The sequence below is a fragment of the Anthonomus grandis genome, chromosome 13, assembly GCF_022605725.1.
Source record: "Anthonomus grandis grandis chromosome 13, icAntGran1.3, whole genome shotgun sequence".
Lineage (NCBI taxonomy): Eukaryota > Metazoa > Arthropoda > Insecta > Coleoptera > Curculionidae > Anthonomus > Anthonomus grandis.
Window position 1 is genome coordinate 9,792,812 of NC_065558.1, and position 23,555 is coordinate 9,816,366.

Sequence of the window (23,555 nt, forward strand, 5' to 3'; positions counted from 1 at the left end):
ATATATTCACCAAACAACAAACTTATGCAAATTAGAAAATAATTTGTTTTTTAGACATGATTTAAATAATGCTGCCAATTAAATATTAATTTAAATATACCAAAAGCAAGTTCTTTTATTCAAAGGAAACTCTAAAAACACTATTATTCTTAAGTCCACTCAAATTTTATTAGAAATGAAATAAAATTGATACATAAAAGTTGAACAAACCTATTTATTTGAAGTAGATTCCTTGGCATTTTGCAGTGCTTGTGTAATATAAAGCTTGGCCAAAGATTGCGAACAAAACTGAGAGATAGCTTGGCTGTATGTGTTGATCTGACCGGCAATGATCATTGGGTTCAACCTTGGTGGCACTGGATGAGGCCTGAACAATTTGTTAATGTCCTCCTCAGGTAATGGAGGTTCATCCTTAGAAGCCCTTGCAGCATTTTCTTGTGCTCTCTTAGCCAAATACCTGTGCTTGTCTTGTTGCTGTCTACTAACAAGTTGTTGATACCTGTTGAACTTGATGGCCTCTTGATTGAGCTCATCAACTCTATCCATCAAACATCTAAGTTGCCCTTCAAGTACAGTGGCTGTACCCAAATCTAAGAATTTTGAACCTTCTTCTTCTGGAACCATTTCAGCCAATTCAGACATCATGATGTTGGTCAATGGGGAATTTTTAATGTAGAATGGTACTTCAGTGAATAAGTTCTCAAAACCAACTTTTAACTTTAGCAAAGCCTCAGGAGTAAATTCTCCTTCCTTGTACATATCTATTGCTTGCGGTGTTAGGCGGTATGCTTTAAGGGTTAAGAATCCCCTGGAAGACTTTTGAGTGTCATAAATAACCACTACAGATTCTTCAATTGAAGTTTGATAGTGGTACTGTGATTCCAACAAAGGCAAACTTAAGAAGTTGCCAACGTCGGCACTCTGGTACCATCCAACATGGAAATGATCGACGTTTACTCTTCTGAGTCTCCTCATCATGGCCAGCTGGTATTCCTCCTCGTCCATGGTGTCATCACTTTGTTTCGGGAATGGAAAACAGTTGGTTATTTCTAAGCGGTTTTCTACAACTAGACCAAGCAGAGCTCCCTGGGCAATGTCCAAGTTTGTAGTTGATTCTTCATGACAATGCTTAACTATTTTCATAACGGCCTAAAATGTGAAAATATGTTTAGTTCAAACTGAAATGGGGTTATAACCCTATTTTTGGCCAGTACTTACAAGTCCGTCTGCTTGGACGTAGGATATCGTCTGATCATTTTCAACAGGGCGTCTCTGGTTTCTCGAAGCCATGATTTTAAGTTATTTTTTGAAATTTTAGTTAAATTTATTTTCACAGGAAAGCTCAAAAACTCAACCTGCACCTTTTTTGACAGGTGCGGAAAGGAGGTTATGACATTTGACAGCAATGACAATGTCAATTGGTTGTTAAAATATACTTATGGTAGCTTTACTATATCTCGGGCGGAAAGTTCCGCGCATTAATCGCGGAATATTTACGCGGTATTTTTTAGATATTAATAATTTTTTTAAGGAACCTACGTTAAAGTATGCTTTACTGTTATAACATTAACACTTATTATATTATTATTATTAAATGACCCTATGCAATCTTCATATCGGCCAACATAATTACAAAAAGCATGTTCACATTTTTAAAATGTACACATGATTGTTAAAATCCAAAAATGTCTTATGTAAATAAAATTTTTAAAATAAAACTCTAATTAAAAAGAAACATTTTAATACAATTAGATTACTAATAAAAATAACAGTCACCGATATACAGGGTGTCAATTTGATCCCCGAATAATGGAGAATAGCTGGTATATTCGCGGGCGTTTAGATCGTTACATTATTTTTAAAAGTGCATCGATCATGCATTTTATATTGGGAAAATTTGCAAGCAAAAACTTTAAAAATAAATCAATACCCACAAAAACCCTTTATAAGAACATTTATACCTTTCTTTAAAGTACCTAGTCCAAATCCTATTAGAGAAAAAAAAATCTTTAAAGAAACTATATTTGTCCACCAATCGTCATTGTTTTAGAATTCGTTAAGGATTTTTTGCATTTTTGCGTTTTTACTGTTACTGATGGTTCATTCTTTACCACTTGATCTGACTTTAAAAGCTTTTTCTTTAAAAAATGTAAGGGATTAAAGTTATTAGAGCAAGAAATTTGCTTTGAACAATAAATACCTACATGTCAAAAATATCTTCTCAATTCTGATTAATTATATAAAGCTCTTACCTGTTTTAGATCATAAAACATTTCAGGTATATATATATATATTCAGCTGAAGCATCAAATTAATATTTAATAAGGTAGTTCTGAGTATTTATAATCATTTTAATTAAATATAGGGTATTTATATTACCAGTATTAGAAATATATTACAAGTATATTATAATTATAAATTTTTAACCGGTTTTTAGTTTGTATTGTTATAATTTATTATATCTAATTTAAAAATAGTTAAAATAAAATACATATTAAATTCAATTATTTAAATAATAACCCCTAATAATAAGATTTAGGAAAAAAAATTAGGAATGATGTAATATAATAGATATAACTGAGCATCATGTATTTTTAACTTTTTAAAGTATATTAAGTCTCCAATTCTTAAAAACCACCTCTCAATTTGATTAAAAGAATATTCGGTGTACACCATATTACTGAAATTATTTAAAAATCACTATTTATTAATAAAAAAATATAAAGATTCATAAATTATATGATCCAGTCTGTGTGTCAAGTATGACTCCCTTAATTTTTAAATTATAAAAACCATTAAAAATTAAAAAGCAAAATTTTTTACTGTTGGGATTTCTTGTTAATTTATATATATATTTTTTATCATAATTTCTTCATAAATTATTTTTTTTGTGGAAATTAAGAAAATTGAACCATACATATTACTTTTTTCATAACTTTCTAAATTTTTATAATAATGACTTGAAACCCCCACCTTTTCTGTAGGTACTTAAGAAAGTATTTGACCTTAAGTACTTATGTTGATTTCTCATTAACAACTTCAGTTCCATATTTTAGTTTATTTCATACATTTCGAATTTTTCGAGTTATTTGACAAATTACACTGAAAACCGTGAAAAAAACGTTTTTTTTACAAAACATTCGTATTTTCAGTCATGAAAATCTTAGAAATAATTATTTCAAATTTATAAAACACTTTTTGTCTCAATTTCATCCCTTTGATCGATTACTACCGTTATTTATTTAAATTTCACTTGTCATGTGGTGGTTTGCACCCCCTACCCAAAAACGCATTTTGACAATACATAACTCTTGATTAATAACCAATCTTTTATTGTCAAGTTTACGTAAATCTGTTCGGTATGAAACAATTCGGATGTAATCCCCACTATAAAATAAATCTATCAATTGGATTTTGCTAAAAAACATCCAATTCTCTAGTATACAAATTATTCACCCCATCAATACTCACCCCCAATCATTTTATACGAAATCGACAAGAGTTGGCCCTTATACTGTTACGTCAGACCGTCTCCTCAGCCCTTCCAATGGTGCGTAGTGACGCTCCGCGCATCGTATTTCCCAAACCTAATCCCTTCTTGAAAAGTGTACAAGTGTTTTCTTTTTTTAGGTTTTAGTAGTGATTTAGTGCAATACCTATGTGGTGCAGTTATAAAAGAAATATTACGGACTGTTCATCTACAAGTAGCAGGTAAGATTATTATTTTATTTATTAACGTGTGGGCGTTTAATGTATTTTTTTTAATGGAAGAGGTTTTAGCGAGAAAATCGATACGTTCTCGTTGTTATCAAATCAGGTGTTTTTTTATAGGAATGTTTTTCTTTTTAGTTAGTTCTGTATGAATATATTTAGCAATTTATGCAGTAAATGCTTTGTGCTTTTTATAGGTATGTGCTATTATGAAAATTTTAGTTTTCTTCGCCAAAAATTTCCACCTTGCTTATTAACTTTGAACTCATCTTTTTCTAAAATCTTGGATTGGCTTAATTGCTGATTTTGATCGAGATTGTAGCGCTGCAGCGGCAAATTTCTACTAACACACTTGAGGGAATGACATAGCCATAACCTGAATTTTAAAATAAAAATAAATTCATTCCTTATATAATTTTGCTCAGTAATTTTAACAGGTTTTTTGTATTTAGTAAAAGTTTGAGTACTGTATATATATATATAAGGTATAAACAACTTTAAAAGCATTTTTTTCTTTAAGTTTCAAAATGACCGTAGAGCGCCATCTCACAAAATAAATATGAAAATTAGTTACGCCATAAGTAAGACCTGCAGAAAAAGTTTCTGTTCAATGTGACGTTATGGAAGTTCGAATCAGGAACGAAAGTCACATTTTTTCAGTCAACCTGATAAGTTCTGTTCTAAGTATGTAATCATTTTTATATTTAAGGATAAAATCCGATTTTTCAAGTTCTAACATAAAGAAGGAATCTTTAAACTTGGATTTAAGTGCTCAATATAAAATAAATGTAATGAGACGAATCTCTTATCTGGGCAACTGTGAGAATATTGAAAAGTCTCAGCTTTACTATTTGTAATTTGACGAAAGAATATCCCTAAATGTTTCGAAAATGTTCCAGCTATATTTTGAGTATTTTATCTTTATATCAATGTTTTTAGAATTGTTTTGGGTTTTTAAATAGCGCCATTACGTTTATTATAATTACTTTAGTTTATTATTACGCGCCAATTTTTCATGTATATATTCAGTTTTAGCGTATTATTTCAATATACAGGTTGGGGAATTGATCATTACGCATAGAAAGGTGCTTAAAGGCGAAATATGACGCATGCATTCCCCAACCTGTATATTCTGTATCATATATACAGCATATCTCGCAATGAATGGCACATTGCCTTAAAACGATGCTGTTTAATTTGAAACTTTTGTGTCTGTCTCTATTACACTAAACGAGCAGCATCACCGTTAATTTCAGTAGAACACACTATATCTTTTCATGTTTTAAAGTCACGTCAATTTTTCTCTAAAACTATTTTAAAAGTCATCAAACTTAACTAAATGTAATTTCTTTATACTAATCTTTATTAAATTCTCCTAATGTTAACCCATTTTAATTTCCTAACACATGTTCTAATTAGTGTAACTACTTAGTGGCTATCTAAGTTTTTACAGAAAATAAGACTAGTATTTTTATTGCATTCGTCAAAGAACACCACCAAATCCATAGTATAATAAACTTCTAAAAGAAAATCAACATAAAATTTAAAAAATTGAAAATAACAACAAATAACAAAAAAACATTTATTTGCGATACGTCTAATTCTAAATTGAGGAAATGAAATAATCAGTATTTTTTCCTTAAACAATACCCTAAGATATTTACTATCCCAAAAATGTACATATACCTGAGATGATTACATCATATCTAATTAGTGTTTATTATTGTATTAGTTATTCTCTTTGCCTTAATTACTTTTATTAATTACCTTTAATTACTTTGCCAGGCCCAATGATACTATTCCCAATCTACACGTCCTGACACTTCAAGAGTCATCCTAGCAGCCAGAAGAACATAAAATGACATCCGAGGAAAATAACGAAACTCCCAAGGAACCATGCTGGAATGCTTTGGAATTAACTTGTGAGGACTACTGGACTTGGGATAAAGATGATCACAGTCATGAGGTAAGAGAGAATATTAAAATTTACGAACGAATTTCATTTTGACGACTATTTCAGGTAATTTTAACTGGAAAAAATAGCCGAGTCGCTCGGTTTCATCCAAATTGGAGTAGCAGTACTGCCGGGGCCCGAGGCACCCGCATCTTAAATGGTGGAAGGTACTATTGGGAATTGCAGTTATCTAGAAGAATATTTGGAACAAGCATGATGTTTGGTATCGGCACCAGAAAAGCGTCCCTACATGGGGACACTTTTGTAAATCTTCTTGGTATAGATAATCATAGCTGGGGGCTTTCCCATAAAGGGCTTATCTGGCATAATGGAAATTGGTCCTACTATACCAAACCATTTAGGGAAAATGTCACTACAAGAATTGGTGTTCTATTTGATGGAATAACCGGTAAGAATTTCTTAGACTTAATTTTAAATAATATTTTAATAATTTAGGCCTGTACTTTAGGCACCCTTACGTTTTACAAAGATGGGCAATGTCTAGGAGTAGCCTTCAGAGGTCTCAACGAAATCAAAGAGCCACTATTTCCAATGATCAGCTCCACAGCCGCCAAAACCCAAATGGTACTAGAAAATATGAGAAGAGACTTTGTGAATCTTCAAGACAGATGTAGAGCAGTCATAGTTAAAACGTTAAGGTGCAAACAGGACGTTAAAGAGCTTTTTCTGCCTCCCAGGATACAAGCATTCATTTCAGAAGTTATTGAAGATAATTTGGAACAATCGGAAGATGTCACAAAGGATTCAGGCTTTCTGGAACCAAACTTTTCGGTCCCAGTACCGTTTATATCAGAACGAGTATAGCCACGTTCTGAGTTTTAACACAAAAGCCCTATGCAGGGATTTTAGAAAAAAATGTTTTTTTTTGGGGGTGTTACTACCCCGAAGGATCGTTGATGTTTTTGGCATTTTTCAGTGGAACGCATTTATGGAAGTCTAAAGAGAGGGAGGAGTCAGTGCGCATGGCTAGTTGTACCCAATATGAACTATGGTTGACCTTAGGATTCCATATAAAAGTTTTCACTGAGGGATGCTTAATCTGAAATAACAAATTTGCTTTAGGAAGGTAATGTTAAAAGTGAAAAACCTTTTTTGGCCTTGGAGCAACACTAAATGAATAAATTTCAATCTTATAACTCTTAAAACTTTTATATTTAAATAAGATATACAGGATTTTTTTAAATAATCTTAATGTAATGTTAAACGTCGGTAAAAGATAAAAATATACACTTTTTTAATGTATAAATATATACGTAATGAATTGTAATTTACCTATAAGTACCTACTAATATACAGTCTAGTCAACGGTGCGATGTAACCCAAAATAATACTAATTATAAGTATAGTTAATGCTTAATACAAGTTTTAATACATTTTTATAATTTCTTGTGCGTAATCTAATATGTTGTATGTTAATTTTTTTTGTACTGCCTTAAGTTTCTAAGATAAATCTCATCCTCTTTGGACAGAATGCACTGAAATTTAACTGTTAGGCCAATGACATTCGTGCAAGATTAACTTCTTAAGGGAAGAATTTTTATTTCTTAAGTTCAGATTTTGAAAACTTATTTTTGTGTAAATATATTTATATTAAATCAATAAATTTTAATATTGTGTATATTTAAGTTCTTTGCTAAACATCATTCCGACTTCTCGGTTGAAACAACCAGAGAAACCCTAGAGAACGCGGAAATAAAGAAATGGAAACACCATAATTAAACAGCGCAGCGGAATAATTTTTTTATTTTGCAAGCGATAAAGGGGCGTTCTTACCTACTTTGGATTTCTGATGTTGTTCGATTAAGCTGTTTCTCAAGTACGAGTAATCTAGGAGTTTAACTATAACTGCCTTCAGTTTATTTTCTTATTCACTCATGAGTATCTTAACTGAATGTAAACGAAATACCATATGTAAACTAAACGCAGCGGATTTTCGATTTTTCAACTCCTAACCAAGACTTTTTATTATTTCGTTAGGATGTTTTTTTTCTGTTATAGACAAATCTAGACTCTACTACAACTCACCATTAAATTTATTCTTCACCCATGTGTTTCTTAAGTTTACTGAGGGTGACTAGGACACCTAAATTATCAAAATATCATAATTTAACTAAACGCAACGGAATAATTTTAGTTTTCAACACAACCAAGATTTTAAAAATTATTCGTTGATTCATACTGATTCCAACAGAGCTAAAGCGACTCATTGTTAGTAAGACGGCTTCCTCGATATTAATCCAAAGGCATCAGACACAATAATTTTCCATCTAGTTCTAATTGCTGTGGTTCTCATGGCTCATGCCATTCTTTGAACATGGTCTAGGATTCGGTAAACCTGGTTGATCAGGTTTGGTTCCAGACAATATGTACGTTAGCATAAGCTATATGTACGTTAGAAAGCCCAATGTTCTACTAATTGGGAGTAATGTTTCATTCATATAAGATGTATGCTTTCTGGTCATTGCTTCCTTTTGGTAACAAATCATGTTACTTGACTTCCGAAGTAAGACTTAAGTGAGATACCTGATGTGTAGAGATCATAGTCTTTTTGTCTTTAAATTAAGTGCGCATATGGTTCAGTAAACAGAGTCGGGATAGTTTGGCGAGAAGGTTTAGCCCTAGACTTGCTAGAGCTGTTGCTGATACAAGACACCAATTTAAACACTTCAATTCTTCACCCAAATATCGAATTATCGTTGAATTGATTTTTTAAGTATTTCCCCTTTAGTTTAATTTACTATTGGTTACGTTTTTCAAAAGTTGAGAATGACTGACGCTTCTTATGCTGATCAATCCAGTCAACTGGAGGTCGTGGACGGCGAGGTGAAGCCTGATGAATCAGGCGAACAGATTATTGGATTAGTCTGATGATGCTACAACACAGCATACCTGGATATTTAATTGCAAAAAAAGGAGTTATTAGTGGTTACGTTACTCTAAACTATAAGAGACAAACAGAATTCTTTAAATTTAATTTTTGCTTACAGAATTTCGAGACGTGCGTTTTTAAGGTATTGATAAAAATAACATTAAAGTTTAAATATTATTTATTTAGAAATAAACAAAATATTAGCACTAATAAGAATTGATACTAAAATAGTTTTTATATAATCAAAGAGAACATATAAATCCTACAGATGCATTATTTACGTGAATATCAAGTTTAGTGGAATATTAAAATTCAATTTAGGTAGTTTATATGGAGCCATTAATAAGAATCTATTGAGATCTTCTCTAGTCTGCAACTATTGGAATGTCCTACCTTTACCAAAATATAACTATATATCATATATTATTATGAGCATACATATGGAACACTTTATTTAAATTTGAATAAAAATACAACATATATTTAACTAGTATCTTGTCACTTTTTTTTTAATATTAATATAAACAATTATTTTGCAAAGCAATTGCAAAAACTAACATCGATCAGTCGTTTAAAAAATTAGCGTCATGCTCAGTCAAATTTTCATAGAATTTATTTTGTTTTTAGTAAAAATTGGTTGGATAATAGAAAATTTGACAAAGCAAAAGAATATTTACATTTTCAGACAAAACTATGTCTACTTTTTCTTATTTTAACAAATAGGGCGTAAAATGATGGCCTTTACAGCAAAACGATACACATCAAGTAACTATATATGATATGGTAATAAAAATGAGACTTTTCAAACAAACTGGATGGTTTTCTCTTAAAATTCATACAGGCAGCTCGATTACAACCAAAACACATTACGATATGACTTAAAACCATTAACAATTAATTTTTTAAATTATTTTGGTGAAGATATATTCTGTTTCTGTGTGGTTGCCGCCACCGAACTAACCGACGGCGTCGTCGTCGTATATTCTATATCATCATCCCCACTTGCTTTATGGGTAGCATCCCCAAAGAGTACCTCAGGATCTCCGCCTGTAGACATTTTCTCAGTTACTCTCTCGATATCCCTTATGGAAACTTGTTCCACTGGCAGCTCAGTAGTAGTTAGAGCTGTGGTAGTTGAATTTTTCAAGGCAGTCGTAGCCGTAGAAGTCGGAGTTGTATTGGGATTCCCCGCTATCGGGACAGGTGGGACCCTTAGGGTATTGTGTAGGACTTTGTCTATGTAGAACATGGTTCCTAAATTGTAGACGAATACCTCGCTTTCTAATATCAGGGCTTGGTTAATGTAGCAGTTACCTGGAAAAAATTTTAAATTTTTATTTTATTTTACTGAATATATGAATCATCCAGAAAGTATGAGTATAAAGATCTCGGTGTGAACTTCAAGCAAACTTAGTCTAACAATCATCAACATAAAACATTTTAAATAGCTAAATAGTATAACTCCTTGGTGAGACCCCATCTCGAGTATGCTTCTGTAACATGGGCACTACAGGCAGAAGTTAATATAGATCCTATTGAAAAGGTGCAGAAAAGATATTTGTGGTATCTGTCAGAAAGCTTCATGTTTACCCATACTTGGTGTTTTACGGATCATGCTTGAGAGTTTTGAATTTGAATGTCTGCAGCAAAGACGAAAAATACAAGAACTTTTGTTTATATACTTTATTGCAAATAGCATTACATACAAAGGTATTTCATTGATTAATTTTCCTAAGATCAATTTAAGGTTAAATTACAGAGGCTTCTGTCTCAATTGCTTAGTGCGTAGAATAGGTAATTGCTTTTGTTTCTGTTACTTTTTTTATTCTTTATTTTTTTAGAGCTAGATTAAGTCTATTATATTCCTTGTTACTTGCCATCTTTCCTTTATGTAGATACATCTATACAGTATGCAACAGATGTTTGTTGAAAATAAAAAAATAGATGGGATTTGTGTGTGTTTTAACTCTGATATCCTTGGGTATGTTTAACTTCTGAAAAATAAACTAATTGTGGTGATAATGCATTACCTGGTATAAATGACGGCAATGATAATCGATTTTCTTTGATCTAAAGCCGCATTATACCGAAGGCATATATCTGTTTATATTATGAATTAAACAAATTTAATTGGCATCTTTTTAGCGAAATTAAAAGACAGAAATACAAAAAAGGTGGCAGTTTTAATCATGATGATAGTTTTCTCTTACTTCTAAATGTGTATTGTAGGATTATTATTTCTTTTGGATTTAAATGTATGAGAGTTAAAGGAAGGCTGTAATTATGAATAATTAAAGTTGAAGCGTTTCTTGATATATATTTATAAAGAAAATCAAAGCTTTATGAACACAGAATGCGCGGATAAAATTTGGACACTGCAATTTGGGATAGCCTGTATATCGCATGCATAATCCTAAATAAAAATCTTCAAGTCAAAAATATACAAGCATAAAAAATCGACATAAAACTTTTTAAATCCGGCCCTGTACAGCTGCGAATAAACGTTAGAAGTTTGAACATTAGTCCGGTAAGGATTTTTGCAAGTGGATATTGGATTATAGCAAAAAAATAGTATTTTTTTGTTCTTAATTAACTCTACTAAGTTGTATCCTATAACAAAGATTTGTTAAGATTAAAAAAACAAAAAGTTTTAAACGTTCGGACTATGACGCTTAGATCAAAGAAAATAGATTGTCGTTAATGGCTTATTATTATTAAAATCTTTCACAACCGCATATCAAATATTACATGTATGTTATTCTTTGCCAAAGGGGAAGATATTTTTACGTCTTTAGACAATTTTCTGAGCAAGAGAGAACTACATGATTGGAGGAACACTTGATTGATTAATTTGATTTGTTCAATAAAAAACATAAAATATATGTAAAAACTAAATTCTGAAATTCAAAAGAAACTGCAATATAACTGAACCTATCTAAAATGAAACGAATTAACAAACCCCCTTTTAATCCTACAGCCTTAATCTTGCCAACTATATACCTTAATCAACTACTTACTCTCCGTCCTATTCACGAGGAGCGTCTGATTGCCGAGCGTCGTTAGCACCGTTCCATTCTTTAACTCCTTGTCGTAGAGACGTCCTTTCACGAAGTGATTGAGCAAAATCTGCAGACCCTCCCCGTTGGAGAGGTAATTATCGGGCATTTTGTCTAGGCCGAGGGCTGCGAACGCGGAGTCGGTGGGCACGAAGAAGGTGTAGCCGGCACCGGAAACGTGAGGTGCTAAATCGGCCAGATTTAGGAATCGCGTGATGTGGGTGAACCTGTGGAAATATAAAAAGTAAGGAATTTATTGAATTGGGCTGGGCTTTAAGTGGAAATAATGATTATCTAATTAGCCTACTCAGAAACGCAAAATTAATCTCTGATCTTAAAGTAAAATCAGGGAAGCGAAAAATATGTGCAAGCAGACAATCGATACATGCAAAGAAAAATATAATGAGAGAGGGAAGAACAATTTTCTCAATTGCCCAAATGGATCAAGATCATTCTGGTCTGTAGCAAAAGGTGGTTAAGGTTTCTGCAGGTCAAAAATCCCATCATTGATTAGGGAAGATAGTTTCATTGCAATGACCGCAATAGAAAAGGCAGACTTGCTGAGTCAGATCTTCACATCAATCTCTATCATAGACCAATAGGTAAAATATCACCGTTTGCCAACAAAGGCGATTCGATACCAGAAATAGTTACTCAAAGGCTTAAACACCAACAAGGCCACCAGCTCTCATGGAATACCACCAATAGTATTAAAAAAGGGTGCGATCGTGCTGTCACCACCGTTACTAAACTGTTCCGTTTCATACAGAAGAGGCCTTTCCCCTGGAGACTGGAACCTTGCATGGATTCAACCAATACCCAAAAAAGGAGAAAAGACAGCGCCCATTAAAAACGTAAAAGAATATTAATACCGTTCGATTGCTTTAGTCCCGGCAATCGCCAAAGTCATGGAGAAACTTGTTAATCGGCAAATTTCGAAAAATCTCCTACACCATTAGCGACCCTCAGTATGGTTTTCGAAAACACAGATCAAATAAGCCTTTCAATCTTTTACCAAGTTTTACGCCACAAGGTAAGATTCCGCTGTTACGCTAACAGAGGAGACTAGTATATAAGTAGACTAGTAGTAGACTAATACCCAAAAAAGGAGAAAATAGTGCCCATTAAAAACGTAATAAGAATATTAATACCGTTTGATTGCTTTAGTCTCGGCAATCACCAAGGTCATGGAGAAACTTGTCAACCAGCAAATTTCGAAATATCTGGAGTCCACCTACACCATTAGTGACCCTCAGTATGGTTTTCGAAAACACAGATCAAATAAGCCTTTCAATCTTTTACCAAGTTCCACGCCATGATTTGAATGAAATTCAAGCATAGTTGATGTTTATCTCATTTGATTTGATTTGATCTTCTTCTTCTTCTTCTAATTGTTTAAGATGAAAGTGCCTCCAATCCATGCCTGCTTTTAATTAAGAGCTTACATGTGAGTGGTTCTTTAGTGATCGTCATGATTTTTCTTTTTTCGATGCATATGCTCAGGTTAAGTTATCGATTTACTCGGTAGAACTTGAAGAGCTGCCTCTGCAGGTCATTCTCGGCTTCCAAGAATATTGCGGCATCGTCGGCATAGCATACCTGGCATCAATGTGTATAATCAACCAAAGGAGTTACTTTGTTTGGACCGTCATTAACAGTAGTATTTTAGTCTGTATAAAATATATCTTTCTCTTATTTTTTATCTAGTTCTTGTTTAAAAACTTTAAATAATTCGAAATAAATTAACATTTGATCGTCCTTCCTATCAATCCAAAAAAGAAAAAGAGTTTAATTAAATTGCCCAAATAAATCAACTAATTTGTTTTCCGGCGTGGAGGAGTCCAAAAGTGCCTTTTATCCTTGGAGATATTAGCGGAAATTTAGCGGAAAGCAAGGAAATCTGGCCTGAAAGCCAAGGTCGTTCGAGGTTAAATGATTTGAAGTTTGTGGGGTTTATTTGTGACGGTTTTTAAGCAGTAATCATTAAGATAATGAATGGTGGTGCGAAGTATAGGCTAGGAATCATGCTTTGTCTGCCTTCTCAAGGATTAGGTTGACACTTCCTTAGATTGTCTTAACTATCAAAGTTGTGTTATAGTAAAACGTCATAGCTGACAATTCATGCAAATTGTCATTAGTTTTTTAGTTAATTAGCAAGAAATGAGCAAGAAGTCAAATCTTAAATTATTATTTTCCTTTTAAAGCAATATTAAAAAGAATGCTCAAAGAAAGTTTGCCAATCTAGTCTGTGAAAATATTGATTTTTTTTCTGGTTGTTTGCATTTATCTGAGAGAGGTCTGGTATCAAGAAGAATATAATCTAGGATGGATTGTTTTACTGTTAAATTTTGAAATTCTATTTGCTCTCTTTAAGACCGAAATTAGACAAACAAAGATTTCATGTAAATTCAATAACGGAATTCGAAATGCCACAACATGAAAGGCGCGTTTGCCCCCGCCAGCAAACTTTCATAAATTCAAATTTAATTCTGTAAATACCGGGATCCCTTAACGGCAATTTCGCTCCGGCTTTCAACGATATAATTTTCCGGAACACAAACCTTAACCGGGCGGCACAGGAGCTGGGGCACACGGGGCTGTTCTCGGGCAATAAATAGCTCCTCGAGACCGCCACCATTAATCAAAATTCAATCTCTGCCCTCACTTTGCCTCCTTTAATGTCTATATGCGATTGCTGCTACACCAAGAGACTGAACTTTATTTTTTTTTTTTAATTTGACTGCGTACTCAAATGACTCAAATTTCATACTTGTCATTCGTCACATAAGCGTCAAATGTCTAAAATCTAAAAATCCCATCATGTAGAATGAAAAAAAGTAGCAAATCGTTTTAAAATCGGGTAAGAAATAAGGCAATAAAAAAATAAAATCGATTTTTCAAAATTTCGTTTGTTTTTTGAAATATCTTCGGAACCAATCAGAATTTTTAATTTTTTTTAAGCTCCGAAATTCTTAACTTTGGCCCAGTTTATAGATTCCGAGATCCCCATACTGGGGGTCGAATATGAAATATCACAATTGTAGTTTCTTTAAAAATAAAAATCAAATACTTGCGATCCCATTCCCTTCTTGAATCAATGAAACTATACTCCCTAAAAATCCCAGCAGCCAGACTATAAAAACGTTCCAACAGGTGCCCGAAATTCGATTATGCAAAACGACAAATAGATACTCACCGTTTATCCCTTTCGAGGGCCAAAAAGGCATGAGACAAGAACTGGGCCCCGAACCAAGGGAATGCAAGCAGAGGTGGCGTTTCTTTATCCCGGTGCTGCTGATGCAATTTCGAGACGACCGATTCGCTGACGAAGAGCACTTCGCCGATGAACATTATGTTGCCTTTTTCCACCGGGGTGTCACCTTTTACTACCGCCGCGCCATTTACTGTCAGGCTTGCTGTAAATATTGAGTAGGTTTCAAATCAATTACTAACACTTTTATCGGGGGTGTGGGTATTAAAGGGCGGAAAGTTCCGTCAACATGAGGGTCATTCTAAAATGTCAGCCAGCTGATGTTGGAAATATATTTCGAGTAAGAAAGCTGGCAACAAACGGCAGACAAACAGATGGCTACAAAAGAAACCAATAACTACACATCATGGTAACTATTGGAAACAATGGATTAGTACATTTTACAAAATTTTTGTTATTAAGTTACCGTTAGCATGCTAAATTTATTGACAATGCTTTAAGTTAAGTACATGGATTTGTATTATTAACAAAAAAAGGAAGATCAGATCTACAACTTTCATTATTATAATATGTAACATATAAAAACATTAAAGCCATATTATTATACTTTATATGTTCAAAAACACTAGTTATCTATTTTTACATAAAAGCCTCTTTGGGTGCTTTGTGTCAACACAAAGCCGTATTTCCGCGAGTAATATGTTGTTGGTTCAGATAACATCAACTGACCTAAACAGATTACATGTTAAACTAGCTCGGTATTATTCTAGTATTATTCTGTATCACAGGCTTATAATTTCATTATTTCAAGTTAATGCCCCGGGCCTAACTACCAAAATTCCCACAGGTTTATAAGCCTGACAGGCCCTGGCACTTTAATTCGGTTTAGGGGAAGTAATGATAATGTAATATGGGTTAACTAAATGAATATTAATTCAGACAGATGAAAATCGACACGTATAAAAGGGAAAAATACCTACGAGTCCTCTTAAAGTTGATATCCTTTCCCCCGAGCGTCTGAACCACTTGACCATCCTTAATGTTCTCCTGCTTAAGTCGCCCTTTTACGAAATGATTAACTATGACACTTTCGGTGAACTCTGGCACGCTAAAGGGATAAAACCCCCAGTCTATGGGATGCCATCGTTGGAAAGCGTGGTCCGTTGGGACGAATACAGTGTACTCCTCTCCTGAAATAAAACGGGAACGGTTTAACTTGGCTTTAAATTTTATAGTAGTAGCAGAGATAGTCGCCGTTTATCTCTCGTTACTTTGAAATCTTGGCCTTTTATTAGGAGTAATGTTCAAGCAATAGTGTGGTTGACCGATGAATAATATATCAGCTTAGGTAGGATTTATCAGGTCTAAGCAGACAAATGGATAAAGCCCAGATACTGTAAATACAAAAGAAGAAAGCAAAAAAACATTTAATTTTACAATACATTTTTTCTATATTTATATTTATTTAAATTCCAATATCTTTAAGTTAAATACGATTATTGCTACATAGAAAAGTGGGATAACCAAGAAAGTGGCAGAACATGCTCTCAAAATTGAAGCTCTGGACAATTAAGCCCAAGAGCTTGGATGTCTCAGTAAAATTGCCAGTTTTACTTCCAACGACATTTCTCAAATTGCGAAAACTGAAAAGCAGTAGATAAGATGATGGTCTGGACTGAGTAGTTCGTTTTAGGTTGCTTATAGGAAATAAACAGAATGATTGCCTATCATCCGCGTAAAAAATGGTATTCACAGCTTTCCATGCATGAAGTCATTTTTGAAGTATAAATCGTGAATAGAAGTGGACTCAATATATTTTCTTGAGGTACCGCAACTTGACTAAATAACCGCAACTAAATTTTCAGCATATCACCCATTAATTTTGATATTATTTTTTATACCTTAAACGATATCACATACTAATATACTTTTCAAAAAAAAATTAAATTTTCGGAAAGCGGTTTTCAGAAGTTAAATATTTATTGCCCTTGATAATAAATTACTGGTTTACTAATACTTATGTTATTAAAATTTGCGATTATTTGTCAATACACAACAGAAAACCGCATTAAAATAATTTTTTTTAGTTTGTGGTTATTCCAATTTCAAGCTGCAAAAAGGCTAAAGACTACTTAGACCCATAACAAGGAGGTTTGACGTTTTCTTAAAATCATGGCTTCATAAAACTTTTGTTTATTAAGAAATGTCTTTTCGATAACAAAAAAATATTTTTTGGTATGTTCCGTACGTAGACAAGCAGAAAAACTAAGGGTAATACTTGTCAGTTAAATTTGATTTGCCAAAATTAAATAATGTTGAACGTAGCTGCTAATTTAAGAATGTTAACACCACCATGAGTTGATTTTAACGACTAATTTAACTTATCGAAGCGATTTTTAATAGTGAAACTACTAATTGATTTACAACTTATTTGACTGGCCCTTTAAGCAATTTTTTTGTACCATTTTACACAAAATAATTAAAAAATCTTGGGGTATAAATTGGAAAAAAACACATACAAATTTAGACAATCCGTTCCCAAAATTAAAAGCAAAAATTTAAAAACTCATTTGTTTGAAAAAGTCAGAATAAATAAATCGGTACCGAGCCATCAGTATTTTTGATACTCTTTTTGTTTGCAAATTTTTGCAATTTGGCATTTAATTTGTATTTTAATGAGGCGAATTGGTGGTGTTTTAAACTTAAAGGAATAAGAAATCTGTCCCAGTAATATACTGTACAAACAAAAATTAACATTAAGCTTTAAAATTTGGCATAACTTAATGTGATATGATACAAATTTTGCTTATTTTTTAAATTTATTGTTTTGTATTGTACTAAGGGAGACACACAGAAAATGCATTGCTTTTAAGTTTGCATAATGAACTATAAAAGGTGTTAGAACTTCAGTACCAATAGTTGGAAGCATATTGTATAAGATTATCGTCTATGTACATGCATCCTTAAATTTACCCTCTTGCAGCCAACCAACGTAAATTATCAAAATAATTGGCTATGAAAAAAGGTATTGCCATTTTTGAGGAAATGGTCAGTAAAGAAGGGGAAGTATTATTTACTTGTTAAATTAAAAAAATAAGAGATTAAACTATTAATCGAGAAATAAAACATGATTAATTTGTTCGATGACCATGAATTCTTGCCTTAATATTCCTCAATTTTTCCAACAAATGGCAAAAATATATGAAAATTTGTGCATAGCTTAATTCGATATGATCTATGTTTTTTTTTATTCTCTACTTGAAACGTAAGTAAAAACCATAGGGTGAAAAACGTTCCCACATTTGTTTTTCTATATATTCTATATATATATTTATATATATTTTATTTACTTGATTTACTGCTTACTCAATTACTAAATAAGATAAGTGCACAAATATTGACTGTTCGGCACTGGTATAAGATAGATATTGATTTGATCAAAGCCTCTACAGGTTAAAGCCATTAGAGGAGATTTGATTTATTGAATGGAGCTTGTCCTTGAATTTTTTAAACATTTTTTAAAGAAAAGTGATTTTATTTAAAATCCTATACTTTCCTTAACGATTTATTATATGAAAAAACAAGGACAAGAAATAAAGTAATATAAAAAGAGTTTAAATAAATAATGACACACTACCTCAAAGTTGAAAGTTCTGGCGATCACTTTAGGGTAATTTATCATATTAATGGTTTTTTAAATGGCCTAAATGTATATAAAGACAGCTTTGTTCTAAATAAGAAACTTTTTTTGTTTGTATTAAATAATGAAAAATATATGATTAATCACAAGCTTTTTGTATTTTTTTAATCAAAGTTCCTGACTACAGAGTATAGGCCATTTTTTAAATTGTTTTTAGCTTAGTCTCTATGGTAAGCAACATTTTATTGCGATTTATGTATTTAAAGTGGGTTATTTTATCGAAAAATAGAAGACACTTTAAGGTCATTAATAATTCTTGAGCCTAAGATGGAAAAATCGTGTCAGAAAATCTAAAACCGAATTTTCTTTCATAATTTGGGTCATAACAAATATGATTTTTTTTCGATTCCCAATAACTTTTATAAAGTAGTTTAATAATACTTGACCTAAAAGTCTCGTAAGGTTTATTACAAATGCTGGTACTTCAGTTTAGAATATATGGTGTCTCAAGAACATTATATATTAATTAATTAGGCAAATGCATCAATTTTTGTAAAAGTATAACTTAATAAAAAATGGTATATATTTATTTATTTTTCCATATTTTCTGCGCCAAACAGAGCCCGTACTTTTAATCTTTGTTAAATTTAATAAAAGAATTGCAAAAAGAGTAATTTACTATAAAACGTTTTTTTTTATTTTTACAAAAAACAATATTCTAAAATTTATCTCAGTCAGTATAATAACAACTTATCCTCCTCCCCCATTCTCTTCCGTTCCTAACAACGACCGAAGAAAATCCTATTGTAGGTAATAAAAACCTTTATAAATCAGTAGACGGAAGGGAAAAATATTATTTTTATATTGTGACCATGTGGCTACAACGGCAGGGAAGTTTTTCTAAGGACCTCTTAACGTTTTTTTAACATGCCCTCGTTATACTGAACAACTACAAGAAAAACGTCAAAGGTTGTCTTTTATGGTTCGCAGGATAATCAAAAAGATATACAGCGGGACCGGACTTTTGTACATCATTTTTCTTTTAGGATTTTTGTTACAAGGAAAAAACACAATAGGGGTGAACTCCAATATGTCCCTCAAATAGGTGTATTGAAGTTTGTAACTAACTGTTTCTCTTATTATAATTAAACCAATAATTGAAAAAAGGCAAATCGTGTATCGTGCCACATTAAGTTATGCGATAATATATACCTATTTATTTGAAATATTTATTTTTTTTGGTTTATAAGGCTTATTATTGGGGCAATATTCATATTTCTTTGAAGTTCCCAACACAAACAATTACTTTACCTCATTAAAATACAAATTAAAAGCTAGATTGCGAAAATTGTCATTAAAATTGCGCAAAAGGGTTATCAAAGCTACTGATGGCTTGTTACCGATTTGTTTATTCCGACTCTTCCAACCAAATGAGTTTTTAAATTGTCGCTGCAAAAAATAATAGCGACCAATTTAGGGGCAGGTTTGCTTTTAAATTTTGGGAACAACGGGTTTTTAATTTTTTTTTAAATTTGAATCCAAATATTTTTAATAATAATTAATGATGAGAAAATATCTTACAAACTTTCAGGATAGTTTGCCAACACAATAAAAACATAAAAGCAAAACAAAGTGGAATATACTGTGATGTAATTAGAAAATTCAAAGCAAATGGAAGAAGACAAGGAAAGAGTACTTGCTTGAGTAACCAGACGGAGCAAAAAAGAGAATATCAATAAAAAATTTAAAAATAACGAAAATAACTATGAGTTTTTTTAAAATTTTTGCAATTATTGGTTCTGTGGATATTCTCTTTTTTTCTCAAATAAGTTTATTATTTTTTTTTAAATTTATTTATTTTCTTTTGGAAAAACAATTTTAAAACCACAATCTAATTTTGTTGTTTTAAAAATTCAATAATAGTCCAATAATTTGCAGAGTTATGGCCTATGAAAATTAATTTTAATATTTTTTCTTATAATAATATTTTTTTGCTAAAATTTCTAAATACACTACGAAAAGGCACTACGTTATATTAGAAGTAGAGAACATCTGAGGGAGTTTTGGAATGAAGATCAATATTTTGAAAATATCGTACAATCGTCTTACAAATCATACTAGGTATATTTTTCAAAAACTTTCAGGCATAGCGATTCTTCAACATTTCACGGTCACATCAAAATTACTAGGTTAGAATAGAACTTATGGAGAATATCAAGTTACTATATTTCCGGCAAAATTGGTTTTAAATATAGGAGATATGATCTTCTGGATGACCTGATATATATACTTTAAAAGAATAACATGTCATCATTTTTATCAAAATATATCGTTTTCAAAAATTTGGGATTTTTTATTGTTCGAGTACCTCCGGGTATAAAATTCAATAATTAAAAATTTTGTTTTTTCGAAATTTAACTAATAGATGCAACATCTCACAACAAAAGTCAAGATAGGATGGATTTTAGAATTTGTGGGAAACGAAGCATTTTGAAAACAGCCAACTCTAACCATTTTGGTTTTTTTTTAGAAAATGGATGTTTTAAAAGCAGAAAAACTAGACTAGACTTTCTGAATAGTTTGATTTGCTTAAGGATTATGATATGAAATAATAGTTGCAATTATAAATAATAAATCAATTTTACCTAAGAAGTCCAAAGTAGTGTCCTAATTTATTGTACTAGCAGAAGCTTGTTATTATATACAGGGTGTCATCGATAATACTGAAAAGAATGAAGCAACTCATAAGCAATGAAAACTATAAAATGATCTAAGTAAAAAAACGATGGTTCTCGAGATATTAACAAATAAAAAACATTAGGCTTACTTAAAATTCACCCCAAAACTGTCAGGGGTCTGTTTAAGATGGAATCTCAACGAAATCTTAAGAGGACTGAAGATCTTCTAGTAAAATAATCTCAACTGTTTGGAAAGAATCAATAATTTCATTTGTCCAATAGTTTGAAATAGAAGATGGAGTTTTAATGCAGCCTTATGAAGATCTTTTGATAATACTCAACTGCCTGGAAGGAATCATTAATTGCATTCGTTCGTCCAGGCAGTTAAAGCAGAAAATTAAATAATGCAATGATGAAGATCTTTTGATAAAATGGCCTCAATTGTCTGGAAAGAAACAATAATTTCATTTATTCAGACAGTTGAAATAGAAGATGGAATTTTAACAAAACTTTAGGAAGACTTAAGATCTTATTAATTTTATTCGCTTAGACAGTTGAAACAAAAGATGGAATTTCAACGAAATCTTAAGAATACTGCATGTCTTCTGATAAAATTCCCTCAACTGTCTGGAATAAATCAATAATTTTATTTTCTCAGGCAGTTGAAATAGAAGATGAAATCTAAACAAGACCTTAAGAAGGCTGAAGATATTCTGATAGAATGACCCCAACTACCTGGAAGAAATTATGAATTTTATTCATTCAGGCAGTTTAGACCTCAAGTGTCTAAAAAGAATCAAAGTATTCTTGACAGACTTTCAAAGCTGACTGAAAAAAATAATGTCTAAACAGCTAAATACTTAATTAAATAAAATTCACATTTTACCGCCTACTTGGTCGGAGTTTCAAACTGGATTTAGTTGCACTATAGTACTTTCACATATAACTGATGAGATATTTCAAGTTATTAATCGAAATTGTACTGTATTATTAGAGTGTACTGTATAGCTTTTTGGAGAGCGTCTATGTGTCCTTGAGGTCTGGAGAGTCATCGGCGGCAGTGTTTTGTGATCTATCCAAAGCATTTGACTGTGTGGATCATGAAATATTGTTACCTAAGAATGGTTTGCTTGGTAAGATAAATATGGTTTTAGGGGCGTAGCGTTGCGATGGCTTGAGTCCTATCTATCAAATCGTACTCAGAAGGTTACAGTGTCTGGGCGTTTGTCTGCTTCTAGATCCCGAAAATGCGGCGTTCCCCAGGGTTCAGTGTTGGGACCACTGTTAATTTTACTGTATGTGGATGACTTGAGTTCATTGAAACTGCAGGGCAAGGTGGTTCAGTTTGCTGATGATACCACCATACTATGGAGTCATAAAAATTCTGATTATATTAAGACTTGTATCCTTGAAGACCTTCAGATTTTATCACGGTGGTGTGCTTCAAACAGGCTCGTGTTTAATGTAAGAAAGACGTCTATTATGGGGTTTAAGTTCGATGTTCAGGGTCTGATGTTTGACGAAAATTCCCTCTTGCAGAATAAAGAGTGCTGCAAGTTCCTAGGAATTACCATTGATGGTCGCCTTGGGTTTGAAGATCATATTTTACATTTAGCTGGGCAATTATCTTCTGGATGTTTTGCAGTAAGAATGGCAAAACAAGAGCTGGGAGGGGTGGTTGCACGTTCAGTGTACTTTTCACTTATTGAATCTCATATTCGGTATGGCTTGCCTTTTTGGGGTTTAACCAATAAGGGGCTACTTAACATTGTCTTTGTTATTCAAAAAAAAGCAGTTAGATACCTGTGTTCTGCTAAGTTAAGAGATTCTTGCAAAAAAATTACAATCATGTCCCTTTATGTGTTAGACATATATCGGGTGTTAAGAAATTTAAAAGAGAATTAAAGACGCTTTTATTGGCTAAGGCATATTATAACCTGGATGACTTTTTTAATGATAGGTTTTAGCCTTGGACATGTTAGAAAGTTTTTTTTTCCTTTTTTCTTCTCTAGTTTTGTCAACAAGCTTACCTTTATTTAGTAATTGATTGTTTTATTTAGTTATCTTTAATTCAAGTATGTTCAAAAAGTTTTGTCTTCTTGTGTTTAATTTTGTTCATTGTTTTGTCAATTTTTGAAATTGTATTTTTGTTTTGTTTTTTTTTACCTTGTAACTTGTAACTTTCTTTCTTTTTATTGGACTTCAGTAAAGCGTTTGACACGATTAACCATTTAACCCTATTAGCAATTTTAAAATTGTGTGGTACAAGTCCAGAATCTCTCTAATTTCTTAAATCACATTTGACCGAAAGCAATAACTTGTCTTTTCCTGGAGATGTATCAGTGAGGTTACTATCGGTCTTCTGGCCATCATTCACTTTTTACACTAGTCAGTTTTGGAGGTGCGTGCGTGACT

General features: G+C 32.2%; 3 protein-coding genes across 3 annotated transcripts in view; 1 reads left to right on the forward strand and 2 right to left on the reverse strand.

The window, feature by feature from the left end:
- Positions 1 to 143: 143 nt before the first annotated feature.
- Positions 144 to 1,396, reverse strand: LOC126744049 (eukaryotic translation initiation factor 3 subunit H). Its single transcript, XM_050451372.1, has 2 exons — positions 1,219 to 1,396; positions 144 to 1,149 (listed from the first exon to the last, which is right to left on the reverse strand). Exons 1-2 carry the CDS (start codon positions 1,288 to 1,290, stop codon positions 211 to 213), a joined length of 1,011 nt encoding a protein of 336 aa, XP_050307329.1. The 5' UTR covers positions 1,291 to 1,396; the 3' UTR covers positions 144 to 210.
- A 2,161-nt stretch (positions 1,397 to 3,557) lies between these two features.
- LOC126743724 (SPRY domain-containing SOCS box protein 3) lies at positions 3,558 to 7,304 on the forward strand. Its single transcript, XM_050450938.1, has 4 exons — positions 3,558 to 3,711; positions 5,497 to 5,677; positions 5,732 to 6,074; positions 6,135 to 7,304. The coding sequence occupies exons 2-4, from the start codon at positions 5,570 to 5,572 to the stop codon at positions 6,488 to 6,490; spliced, it is 807 nt and encodes a 268-aa protein (XP_050306895.1). The 5' UTR covers positions 3,558 to 3,711; positions 5,497 to 5,569; the 3' UTR covers positions 6,491 to 7,304.
- A 1,411-nt stretch (positions 7,305 to 8,715) lies between these two features.
- LOC126743773 (transforming growth factor-beta-induced protein ig-h3) overlaps positions 8,716 to 23,555 on the reverse strand; it is a 66,531-nt gene continuing 51,691 nt past the window's right edge. Inside the window, exons 4-7 of the mRNA XM_050450994.1 lie at positions 15,803 to 16,012; positions 14,808 to 15,027; positions 11,573 to 11,838; positions 8,716 to 9,869 (exon numbers count right to left, since the gene is read on the reverse strand). Coding sequence (XP_050306951.1) covers positions 9,463 to 9,869; positions 11,573 to 11,838; positions 14,808 to 15,027; positions 15,803 to 16,012 — 1,103 coding nt within the window. The 3' untranslated portion in view covers positions 8,716 to 9,462. The remainder of the gene's footprint in view (positions 9,870 to 11,572; positions 11,839 to 14,807; positions 15,028 to 15,802; positions 16,013 to 23,555) is intronic.

What these genes read in the sequence shown, in the direction of transcription:
- LOC126744049 (XM_050451372.1), bottom strand. Translation starts at nt 1,290, where the DNA reads ATGGCTTCGAGAAACCAGAGACGCCCTGTTGAAAATGATCAGACGATA. An exon ending in ACGTCCAAGCAGACGGACTT is followed by an intron (nt 1,150 to 1,218) that starts GTAAGTACTGGC and finishes TTCACATTTTAG; the next exon opens with GCCGTTATGAAAATAGTTAA.
- LOC126743724 (XM_050450938.1), top strand. Translation starts at nt 5,570, where the DNA reads ATGACATCCGAGGAAAATAACGAAACTCCCAAGGAACCATGCTGGAAT. An exon ending in AAGATGATCACAGTCATGAG is followed by an intron (nt 5,678 to 5,731) that starts GTAAGAGAGAAT and finishes CGACTATTTCAG; the next exon opens with GTAATTTTAACTGGAAAAAA. An exon ending in TCTATTTGATGGAATAACCG is followed by an intron (nt 6,075 to 6,134) that starts GTAAGAATTTCT and finishes CCTGTACTTTAG; the next exon opens with GCACCCTTACGTTTTACAAA.